General features: G+C 42.4%; 1 protein-coding gene across 3 annotated transcripts in view; it reads left to right on the forward strand.

The window, feature by feature from the left end:
* Window positions 1–1,049: 1,049 nt before the first annotated feature.
* The window catches only part of e2f2 (E2F transcription factor 2), a 57,739-nt gene continuing 45,668 nt past the window's right edge, over window positions 1,050–13,120 (forward strand). For all 3 annotated transcript variants that reach the window (XM_060934756.1, XM_060934757.1, XM_060934758.1), the window contains exon 1: window positions 1,050–1,829. In XM_060934756.1, coding sequence (XP_060790739.1) covers window positions 1,560–1,829 — 270 coding nt within the window. In that variant the 5' untranslated portion in view covers window positions 1,050–1,559. The remainder of the gene's footprint in view (window positions 1,830–13,120) is intronic.

The following is a 13,120-nucleotide window of genomic DNA, read 5'->3' on the forward strand; positions in this document are numbered from 1 at the left end:
TGTGAATAATTATGAGATACTAAGTATTAATTTATATTAAAAAGCACCTTTCTCATATGTATGAGATATTAAGCATTATTTATGAGAAACTTTCTCACTGTTATTGTGGCATAAACGGGCTTCCACAGAGTAATACACTGGGAAAGCGGCTTGTGTCGTGGCTCAGACATGACGGAAATAAAAGAAAATTACTTTTCAGCTCATGTTCTGGTGATGTGGGACGGTGGTGTAGTGGTTAGCGCTGTCACCTCACAGAAAGAAGGTTCTGGGTTCAAGCCCAGGAGCTGATGGGGGCCTTTCTGTGTGGAGTTTGCATGTTCTCCCCGTGTCTGTGTGGGTTTCCTCCGGGTGCTCCGGTTTCCCCCACAGTCCAAAGACATGCAGGTTAGGATAACTGGCTGCTTTAAATTTCCCACAGGTGTGAATGGTTGTTTCCCAAGCCTGGAAATGGGACGGTTGTGGCAGGAAGGGCATCTGGCATAAAAATATGCTCCAATTAATATGACATGTGGATCATCAGGGTCCACATGGACCCCGACCTGACAACAGTGCTGGACAAAGAGGAAGAAGCTTGTGTTCTGGTTGTAGTTTTCAATAATTTAAATTGTTATCACCCCAACTCACTCCAAAATGCCTTCCTGTGTCCTTGCTGTTTAATGTGCATTTAAAAACATGAAGATAATTTCATATTTATTATCAACATTATAAAAATTAATAAAGAATTCCTACCTTTAATCCACAGTCTTAGGAAATTGTGCATCTTAAATACAATTTCTGTGTTTATTTTAAATCTTTTATATGTCAGTATATCTCTTTGTTAAAGATGTTCTTTGTTCCTGTGAGGTTTTTTGGGGAAAAAAAAAAAACAGCGCTCTGGCCCTTTAAGGCCGGGGGTCACGCCGTCCTCCAACTGCTTTATGCAAATTTATGCTACGTCGCGCGGGCCGCACGGTTCCGCCGACCAATCAGAGCGCGCGTCAAACCGCGGGAGATCCGAATTTCGCGGGACGTAATTTGGCGCTAAAAGTGCGCTCCGCCGTTCCGGCTGGGTGTCAGAGAGAAGCGGAACCGCTGGAGTTCGGAGCTCCGAGTCACAGCCGAACAAAACGGAAACAACAAACACGGTTTACTCGCGCTTTAGTGAAAATCAGCCGAGTTTGTGTTTTTAAAGAGCCGAGGCGTGTGAATGAAAGGCGCTTTTTAAAAGAATCCCAGTTTATAATCTGCGGTTCCGAGAACAGAGGACTCCGGACAGCAACACACCGCTGCGGTTCGGCTTTAAACTCCGGCGCTCCGGTTTTCATCTGATCTTTAAAACACTTTCAGCAATAAACTGCTGAATCACTGACACAGAGAGAGAGAGAGAGAGACACACACACACAGAAAGAGAGAGAGAGACACACACAGACAGAGAGAGAGACAGACACACACAGACTCTCTCACACATATACACACACAGAGACAGACACTCACTCACACACACGCAGAGACACACTCACACGGGTCCGGCGTGTTTTAATCCTCCTGCAGAAGTCTGCTGTCGTGTGAGTGTGTGTGTGATGATCCGGACACCCAGACGCGTGTCTCCGGCCCCAGCCCGGGCTCCTCTCTCTCTCCCCTCCTGCCCTCAGAAGAAGCTCCTGTCCGGAGTCAGAGCAGATGTGCTGAGTTCGGGACTCGCGAGTCCGCCCATGAGCTCGGTGCCGCTCGGCTACTTCACACAGCTCGGGAACACACCGGCGACCGAGCGGAGAGCCGCAGACTGTCTGTACGCCACCCCGCACGGAGCACGAGCTCAGCATGGCCGCCACTCTTCAACCCGACTCCCGGTAAGAGCCCCCTTTACTCTCTCTCAGCACGGGCACATCAGCACACCGATATACTAATCCCCACACGACCCACACTGATCCACTAATCATTGATACACACAACACACTGATATAATCCCTGATTCACGTAACGCACCAATAAACTAATCACCAATTCACACAACACACTGTTCCACTAATCACCATTCCACATGTCATATTGTTCTACTAATCGCGAACTCACAGAACACATTGTTCTACTAATCCTTGATTCACAGAACACACTGTTCTACCACGTCCACATACCACATTCTTCTACTAATCCCCAATTCGCACAACACACTGATATAAGAATCCCTGATTCACATAACACATTGGTCTACTAATCACCGAATCACACAACATAACGATACACTAACCCACGACTAACGGAACACATTGTTGTACTAATCCCGACTCACATAACATACACTTCTACTAATCCCTTATTCATACAACATGCTGATCTAATAATCATTGATTCACACAACACACCAATATACTAATAACTGATCCACACAGCATATGAACATAATAATCAGATTCATGCAGTGTATTAATATACTAATCACTGATTCACACAACATATTGATATACTAATCACTAATCCGCACACAATATTGATACACCAATCACTGATTCACACATCATATTGATATACTAATCACTGCTTCACATAACACATAGATATATTCATACAACACTACTAATCCCTGATTCACACAACATACGGATCTATGAATCCCTGATTCACACAGTACATTGATCTACTAATCCCTGGTTTATACATCACACTGGTGAACTGGTTGTTGGTTTATGTGGCACGCCAGTGTACTGATAACTGGTTTACTGATTAGAGGTTTATACAACATACTGATGTAATAATCACCATGCTACACATAACATACTAACCACCAATTTATATATCATGCTGGTTTACTAATCACTGATTAATGTAACGTGTCAATATACTCATCACTTATTAATGCAGAATGATGCTGTACTAATCACCCCTTAACACAACATTCTAATGTGTTAATCACTGATTAATATGACTTGGCATATATTAATCACTGATATTACATACTGGTATACTAATCACTGATTAATATGAATTGTTGATGCACTAATCACCAGTTAATACTACATGTGGATGTACTAATCATTGATTCAAATGACATACTAATATACTAATCATACTTATAAATCATACACCATACTAATCACCGAGTTACATGACATATAGACAGACTAATAACAATTTAAATGCTTGTCAGTGCACTAATCACAAATTTATATGGCAATTTAACATGCTAATCACAAATTTACACTGAATGTCGACATACTAATCACTGATTACTATGACACACAAACATACTAATCACCAATGTATGTGTTATGCTGACATACTAATCACCGATTCACGCATTACGCTGATGTACTAATCTCTGGTTTATACAGCACACTGATGAACTGATCGCTGGTTTATAAGGCACATGCTGTGTGTGTGTGTGTGTGTGTGTGAGAGAGAGAGAGTCCACCAGATTTTTAATGCCAGATTCTCAGATTATGGATTTTGAATTCTACCTGCTGCATTAAAGGAACAGTCCACCGTACTTCCATAATGAAATATGCTCTTATCTGAATTGAGACGAGCTGCTCCGTACCTCTCCGAGCTTTGCGCGACCTCCCAGTCAGTCAGACGCAGTCAGACGCGCTGTCACTCCTGTTAGCAATGTAGCTAGGCTCAGCATGGCCAATGGTATTTTTTGGGGCTGTAGTTAGATGCGACCAAACTCTTCCGCGTTTTTCCTGTTTACATAGGTTTATATGAGCAGTGATATGAAACAAGTTCAGTTACACAAATTGAAACGTGGCGATTTTCTATGCTATGGAAAGTGCGCACTATAATGACAGGCGTACTAACACCTTCTGCGCGCTTCGGCAGCGCATTGATACGGAGCTCAGATATCAATGCGCTGCCGAAGCGCGCAGAAGGTGTTAGTACTCCTCTCATTATAGTGCGCACTTTCCATAGCATAGAAAATCGCCACGTTTCAATTTGTGTAACTGAACTTGTTTCATATCACTGCTCATATAAACCTATGTAAACAGGAAAAACGTGGAAGAGTTTGGTCGCATCTAACTACAGCCCCAAAAAATACCATTGGCCATGCTGAGCCTAGCTACATTGCTAACAGGAGTGACAGCGCGTCTGACTGCGTCTGACTGACTGGGAGGTCGCGCAAAGCTCGGAGAGGTACGGAGCAGCTCGTCTCAATTCAGATAAGAGCATATTTCATTATGGAAATACGGTGGACTGTTCCTTTAAAACTGCCAACCCTCCGTATGCGGGAAATACACCCCAAAGTGAAACTGGACTGAGGGAAGTTACTGTAAATCTGACATGAAATCATGTGCACAACCCAAAATGGTCCATTTTCCAGGCACTGACTACAGATGATACGGAACCTTGTGAATCCATCAGGAGACAATCTCGACTGTAGATTATTGGCGAATTTCCCAGATTGATCAACAGACCACAAAATGCTGCTCGGAAGATCAAGAAAACACGTAGTGAACTATTAGCCACTATAGCCAAGCGAATGTTGTGCAAAAACTGCGCTCGCATGATCGATGCATTTTCAAAATGTCATTCGCTGATTTATTTTATTAATTTTTAATGGCAGAAGTAAGCTCTGTGCTTGTCTCAGTCGTGGATGATGTTAAAAGTGGTAAATGTATCCTGCAGGGGCGCGACTGAGGCGATTATTCATTGATCGTTTCTGGATCAGCCGGCGAAAACTGTGCAAAATATCACACGCTTTTCGACGCTGTTTCTGCGCATTCTCTAAGCATCTGGTACAAAAATCCCGTGGCACGATGCAGCCATCCATCCATCTGTCTATCTGTAATGTTATATGCCAAGGAGATATGACACACACATCATATTTTGGATGTATGGAAGCAGTTACTGAAGAAGAGTGAATGATGTTTTTCGTGTATATGGAAGAACAGCCCGTTTTGCTTTTTTTTTTTTAAACTCTGTGGTTCTCTGAGTGAGGCTTTGCAAGAATCCATAAAGCAAAGTCAAAATTTAAGTTTTAGTTCCAGTGGTAAAAATCATCACCCATTATTATACTTTATTTATTTATTTGCCTGTTTGCCTGCTCACTTGAACTGAATGGGTTTAATCCAAACATCAATAAGTCAAAAACTGGCAGGCCTGTAAATAACGGCAACTTGGACATATTAATCCGTCACTGGACAGTTCAGAGACGGGACGCGCTATGGCTCTAATAAGCAGACAGAAATATTACCGCACACAGTTAAATAATGTTCATGCAATAAATCTGTACTACTTTACAGTTAAAGCAGTATCTGCATGCAAAAAATGTTTAGAACCTGTATTTTCATCTTATTTCCATTTTTGAATAAATATAATCACACCTCGTGTGCACATTTCCACACACTGAATTTGCATTTCTGTCTTCACCAAGTCGATAACTAGTAGTGAGCTGCTCTTTATTTCAGGATTCGGTTTAAACCGAGGGTTCGTTGTTACCTGGTCTCAGGCTGCAGATCGGTAAAGTGTAGCCTGTAGTGAGTGAACAAAACCTGACACTCGTGTGTGTGTGTGTGTGTGTGTGTGTGTGTGTGTGTGTGTGTGTGTGTGTGTGTTTAGAATATAAAAGGTCTGGCATGTTGGGGTAAGAGGTTTATTTAAGGTTAGTCCTAAGGGAGCTGGGAGAAAGCTCTAGGGGGAAGGCGTGAGACGAGACGTGTGTTTAGATCTGTATGCGCTTTGGGCCTGACTGTAGTGGTGGGCTTGTGGGCGAATGCACACCATGAGTTTGTCATCAGTGATCATATCTCGTGCACCATTTCCCCTGTTTGCTGTTGTTGCATTGGCTAAATGTTAGAAATGCTATCGATAGACTGCAGATTTGGGTTGATGAAGAAAGACGGTCCTAAACGCTGCTTATTTTGATGTTTATAATTCATGAAGCTGTAACTGTCCCTGTTCACACTGAACACCTGTCTGCCAGGTTCAACCTGTTCATGCCAGTTTGGAAAGGTTGGGCAGGTCATTGTAGTTACAGCAGAAATGATAAATTTGTGTGTAAAAGTCCTGACACGCTGTCTCTCCTCTCCTGCGTGGACCAAATTACATCCACTAACGACGACTGACGTGTTGAATCAGTGAGAGATTGATTGGTTGATTGATTGGCTATAAGCAAGCCAAGAACATTACTGAGATCACATGGACAGCATCGTTTTTATTTGCTTAGTATTTTTCTTTGCTTAGGATTTGGAGAAGCCATGGCCTAATGGTTAAAGAAGCATCTGCTGGTTAAAACTGAAGTAATTATATTTGGCAAAAAGGAGGAAAGGCTTAGGATTGCCACTGTTCTTGAAACTAAGGGGCTTAAAGCAAAGGATACTGTCAAAAACCTTGGTGTCCTTATTGACAGCGAACTTAACTTCAACAGTCATATGAAAGTGGTAAAAAAGTCTGCATTCTATCACCTAAAAAACATTTCTAAACTCAGGGGTCTCATGTCAAAACATGATCTAGAAAAACTTATTCATGCTTTCATCTCCAGTAGGGTTGATTACTGCAATAGCCTTTTCACAGGTCTTCCAAAAAAGACCATCAAAGAGCTTCAACTAATCCAAAATGCAGCAGCAAGGGTTCTTACAAGAACAAAAAGGGTCGTCCATATCACTCCAATCCTAAGGTCTCTGCACTGGCTCCCAGTGAGCTATAGAATTGACTTTAAGGCATTACTTCTTCTATTTAAAACATTAAATGGGGTGGGACCCAGCTACCTACTGGATATGTTTCAATTATATGCACCAACTAGGTCTCTAAGATCACAAGAGAAAAACTTGCTAGTAATACCAGCTGCCAAAACGAAGTGTGGTGAAGCAGCCTTTAGTTGCTATGCTGCTAAGCTTTGGAACCAACTTCCAGATGAGATCAAAAATGCTCCTACTGTTAGGCTACGTTCACACTGCAGGCTGAAGTGACTCAAATCCGATCTTTTCGCCCATATGTGACCTGTATCCGATCTTTTATTGACAATATGAACGACACAGATCCGATTTTTTTCAAATCCGACCCAGGCCGTTTGGATATGTGGTCCTAATTCCGATTCCTATCCTCTCTTTTCATATGCGACTTCAGTCTGAACCGCCAGGTCGCATTCATCCGACTTACACGTCATCAACAAGCCACAAACGTCACTATTCTGCGCTGAAGTAGGCGGCGGGTCTCTCAAAAAAAGTTACAACAACATGGCGCATGACCACGGGCGCAGATAGAGGGGGGGACTCGTCCCACCCAGATTTAAATTCACCTCGCTCGGTCCCCCCCACTTACAGGGAGGAAAAAACGTCTATGCTGTCTTTCTTTGCATAAGGCAAACCTCACGGAAAAATCAAAAGACTAATTACCATTCGGTTTATTGAGGTGCACAGCAGTGTATACATAGTTGCAACAACTCACATAAAACAAAGACTGATATTCGGTTGGTTGAGCTGCGCAGACTGCACAGGTTGCGAGCTCGAGCTTGGTTGCTATGGTTACTAACAACAAGTTTGACAGGCATATCGGGGTTGGGGTTGGTTTGCTGGCAGCTTTGTCCCCCCCAGTTCAAAAAACGTATCTGCGCCCCTGCGCATGACATCAATGCGAGGGACGCTTCGGGCTGTGAAGGTTCTGAATCTTCTCAATGGAAGGACGCAGAGGTTAGGGAGCTGATTTCCATTTGGGGGGATGCAGCTATTCAAGCTAGATTGGATGGGTCATACCGCAACCGGGCGGTTTTACTTCCGTAAACACTGGCCATGCTCACTGCGTGTGCCGTCGTCGTATCCTGCAGTGCGCATGCGGAACACTTTTAGGTCGCTTTTCGTTCATACTGAGGATCACATACAAGTCGCATATATTTGTTAATGTGAACGACCTCACAAAAAAATCGGATTTCACAAAAAAATCGGAATTGAGCATTAAGCCTTGCAGTGTGAACGTAGCGTTAGTTTTAAATCCAGGCTCAAGACAAAGCTGTTTTCAGATGCTTTCACTTGATTAATTTTTACCTAAAGTGTAATTAATTTCCTTTAATATAATTTCTTTTAATTTTGATTTTAATGATTTTACTTTCTTTATTTTAATTTCTTTTTAATCTTGGATTTTAATGATCTTTTACTTTAATTCTTTGTTACTGTTCTTATGCTTTTATTTTTTGTGAAGCACATTGAATTGCCTGTGTGTATGAAATGCGCTATACAATTAACTTGCCTTGCCTTGCCTTGGTTTGATTCCCTGGACCAGCAGGACCAGCTGAAGTGGCCTTGAGCAAGGCGCCTAACCCTCAACTGCTCCAGCAAGTGTGTGATGTGCCTTCTGTCTGATTAGCCAAAGAAAAACTGATGATGCAATTATCAGTTCAGGCAGGGAACCCGGCCATTTAAAAAAAAAAAAAAAAAAAAAGTTTCTCGCCTTCTGCATGTATGTTATAGCTATATTTTTTTGGGGGGAAAATGGCCAAGCAGAGCATTTAAATCCCAAGCGCATGTTGAAGTGTCTATGGGACTTTTTTAATCCACACTATCCGCTCCTACAGAGTGTTTGATCAATCCCACTTGCTCCAGCACTGATTGTTTCTTTGCACCTGCCTACAATATTTTGTAATGAACGTATATAAACCAACTGCACTACAGTGTAGTTAAAATTAATAATAAATAGTTTGCACTGCTGTAACCCTGATCAAGATAAAGCAGATCTTGAACTCTAGTCTCTGTCCCAAGCCATATGTGACTTTCTTATTAAGCTCTCGGGTCACCACGAGTCACCAGGACAGCTTTACTGCTCCTCGACACAAGTCTCTGGAACGGTACTGGAGTAATAAACACCATTCCTCTGAAGGATCTTCCTTCACTTGGTGTTTTGATGGTGGTGGTGGTGGTGAAGAGAGCCAATCCAAAATCTCCCACTGGTGTTTATTTGGGCTGAGATCTCGTGACTATGAAGGCCATAACATGTGATTTACATCATATTCATTCTTACCAAAGCATTCATTGAGACCTTGTGATGTGTAAATGGGGCAGAGTCACTTGGTCTTGGTTGCACCGTTAAGATTTGAACAGGGTCAGGTGCTTCAAGGGTTCCAGAATGGCGGACTTTACAGGGTTTTTTTTTTTTGTCTTATCTTAAGGAGATGCTAGTAATGGAATGACTATTAATAACTGCTGCAACATAAGTGATAACAGGAATTTATTTGTTTCTGTGATGTTACACAGTGGTACAGTGGTTAGCACTGTCGCCTCACAGCAAGAAGGTTCTGGGTTCAAGCCCAGTGGCTGGCTGGGACCTTTGTGTATGGAGTTTGCATGTTCTCTGTTGTCCTTGTGCCTGTGAGGGTTTCCTCCAAGTGCTCTGGTTTCCTCCTACAGTCCAAAGGCACGCGGATCAGGTCGATTGGCTACTCTAGTGTGTGTGTGTGTGTGTGTGTGTGTGTGTGTGTATGTACCCGCCACCAGAGGAGGGTTTGGGTCCTTCTGGTGAGCTGTAATCACCCAAGAGAATTCATGGAAGCAGGTTGATGGCTTCTTGGATCACTGACCCTCAACTATGAAGTAACTCTAAATGGATAAAAACCAATGACGCATCATGCTTCAGCAATTAACAGTCATACGTACTGGCAGATTGCGATAACTCCACTTTCGATCCCACCACCCAGTCACTGATTATCCAACTGATTACTTTCAGTCATTTGTGACCACTTGTCTCCTCATGACAGACTCGGTACTACATTTTTTTAAATCCCCGACTGTAGAGGAAACTGAGCTCTGACTCTGTTCTACAGTAGTTTCAGTCTGACAGAGTGACATTAAGTGGGACATTAGTTGTACGTGTTTGCAAACTGCTCATGAGCTAAAACACGCTCACACTCGGAGATGTCGGTCCCTCGGTGTGACACCTGCTGGGTCAGACATATAACAGCTGTTAGTTTAGAGTTGGAGGAATTCTCAGTAATGCTACAGTTCTTTGTTAAAGGAAGAGCTGGGTGGAGTTTTCTATATCAGCAGCTCAGACACTCGTTCTGGCAGCAAGACCAATTTATATTTATAAACTACATAAATAAATCCATTATTTTTCAAATTGTTCTAATAATAATAGTAATGGCGAATTTACAGAGACCTGTACAGTGGATGCTCTACATCAGGGGTCATCAAACTACGGCCTGTGGGCCGACTCCGGCCCGCCACCCCCCTTTGACCGGCCCCCCAGCCCCTCTGCCCCCCACCACTTGAACTGGCCCTATGAGGCAATCCCCAAAAGTGGTCATGGCCTATTTTTTTAAATTGCGTTTTGGCAAATAATAACATGTCTGCATCTTGTATTTTGTTGATTTTATCAGTTAAAATTGATATTTAGTTATAAAATGAACTATTCATATTTTCCGAATTTTCGTCATATGCTCATGATCAAGCAGAGACAGGCAGCGCATGCGCAGAGAACTGTCAGTGTTCAGGACAACAAAATGGCTAGCGGTCAGCGAAAAGCTGACGGAGAGTGCAGAGTTTTTAAAGAACAGTGGACCACCGATTATTTTTTCGTTCAGTGTAAGGACCGTGCAGTTTATCTTGTACAACCTCGATTCCAAAAAAGTTGGGACAAAGTACAAATTGTAAATAAAAACGGAATGCAATGATGTGGAAGTTTCAATATTCCTTATTTTATTCAGAATAGAACATAGATGACATATCAAATGTTTAAACTGAGAAAATGTATCATTTAAAGAGAAAAATTAGGTGATTTTAAATTTCATGACAACAACACATCTCAAAAAAGTTGGGACAAGGCCATGTTTACCACTGTGAGACATCCCCTTTTCTCTTTACAACAGTCTGTAAACGTCTGGGGACTGAGGAGACAAGTTGCTCAAGTTTAGGGATAGGAATGTTAACCCATTCTTGTCTAATGTAGGATTCTAGTTGCTCAACTGTCTTAGGTCTTTTTTGTCGTATCTTCCGTTTTATGATGCGCCAAATGTTTTCTATGGGTGAAAGATCTGGACTGCAGGCTGGCCAGTTCAGTACCCGGACCCTTCTTCTACGCAGCCATGATGCTGTAATTGATGCAGTATGTGGTTTGGCATTGTCATGTTGGAAAATGCAAGGTCTTCCCTGAAAGAGACGTCGTCTGGATGGGAGCATATGTTGCTCTAGAACCTGGATATACCTTTCAGCATTGATGGTGTCTTTCCAGATGTGTAAGCTGCCCATGCCACACGCACTAATGCAACCCCATACCATCAGAGATGCAGGCTTCTGAACTGAGTGCTGATAACAACTTGGGTCGTCCTTCTCCTCTTTAGTCCGAATGACACGGTGTCCCTGATTTCCATAAAGAACTTCAAATTTTGATTCGTCTGACCACAGAACAGTTTTCCACTTTGCCACAGTCCATTTTAAATGAGCCTTGGCCCAGAGAAGACGTCTGCGCTTCTGGATCACGTTTAGATACGGCTTCTTCTTTGAACTATAGAGTTTTAGCTGGCAACGGCGGATGGCACGGTGAATTGTGTTCACAGATAATGTTCTCTGGAAATATTCCTGAGCCCATTTTGTGATTTCCAATACAGAAGCATGCCTGTATGTGATGCAGTGCCGTCTAAGGGCCCAAAGATCACAGGCACCCAGTATGGTTTTCCGGCCTTGACCCTTACGCACAGAGATTCTTCCAGATTCTCTGAATCTTTTGATGATATTATGCACTGTAGATGATGATATGTTCAAACTTTTTGCAATTTTACACTGTCGAACTCCTTTCTGATATTGCTCCACTATTTGTCGGTGCAGAATTAGGGGGATTGGTGATCCTCTTCCCATCTTTACTTCTGAGAGCCGCTGCCACTCCAAGATGCTCTTTTTATAGCCAGTCATGTTAATGACCTATTGCCAATTGACCTAATGAGTTGCAATTTGGTCCTCCAGCTGTTCCTTTTTTGTACCTTTAACTTTTCCAGCCTCTTATTGCCCCTGTCCCAACTTTTTTGAGATGTGTTGCTGTCATGAAATTTCAAATGAGCCAATATTTGGCATGAAATTTCAAAATGTCTCACTTTCGACATTTGATATGTTGTCTATGTTCTATTGTGAATACAATATCAGTTTTTGAGATTTGTAAATTATTGCATTCTGTTTTTATTTACAATTTGTACTTTGTCCCAACTTTTTTGGAATCGGGGTTGTATGTAAAGAAAGTGTGTCGGTTTTCAAAGAATATAATCTGCGTCGTCACTACGAAACCCGCCACAAAGAGTATGCTAGTTTGTGAGGGCAAACAAGAGAAGACAGGATTCGGAGGATGAAATGCGGACTGGCTGCACAACAGAATGTATTCCTTCGCCAAACCCAGATCAACCAGGCTGCTGTCCGAGCTAGCTATAAGGTAGCTCACCTACTAGCTACCCATGGAAAGCCGTTTACTGATGGGGACTTTGTTAAAGTATGCATGCTTGCTGTGGCCGAGGAGGTGTGTCCCGACAAGAAGGATGCGCTCAACGCGGTGAGTCTCTCCGCACCTACTATGACCAGGCGAACCGAAGATTTGGGGGACAACGTGTATGACCAGCTGAATGAGAAAGTGTCAGAATTCGAGTTTTTTGCTTTGGCCATGGATGAGAGCAATGACGTGCAGGACACAGCACAACTGCTGTGATCTATTGATCTATTGCTCATATTTATTATAATTTCACTGTTTTTTTTAAATATATTTATTTTATAGGTCTATTTATTTGACCTTTATTAAGTGCTGCACACAATTATTATTAATATTATTAATAATATCAACAGGCCTACCTACAATTTATAATTTTCCACTCACCTTTGCCAGCGTCAATCACCTCAACTAGGCAGATGTTTCTTACCTTGACAGCTTTGATGTTATTTTTATTAGAAAATAAATAAAGGGAATATCTGTGGTATTTCAAATTAAAACAAAGTGTGAAGACTCGATTACTACTTTTGCAAACCACTAGCATGGCATGAGATAAACAAATATGTGCCAGGAATCAAGTGTGGGGGATGCAGTAGTGTGGGGGATGCAGTAGTGGGATGGCTGTGCCAGGCTAGTAATCTCTACTACACAATGAGGCCTGCTGGTGGTCATATTTGTCTGGGTCATACAATTCTATGTTATATAGCTGACCCGACCCCGGCCCCCCATCACAGTCAGGAACGACAATGTGGCCCCCAGA

This window comes from Neoarius graeffei, chromosome 11 (assembly GCF_027579695.1).
Source record: "Neoarius graeffei isolate fNeoGra1 chromosome 11, fNeoGra1.pri, whole genome shotgun sequence".
Taxonomy (NCBI): Eukaryota; Metazoa; Chordata; class Actinopteri; order Siluriformes; family Ariidae; genus Neoarius; species Neoarius graeffei.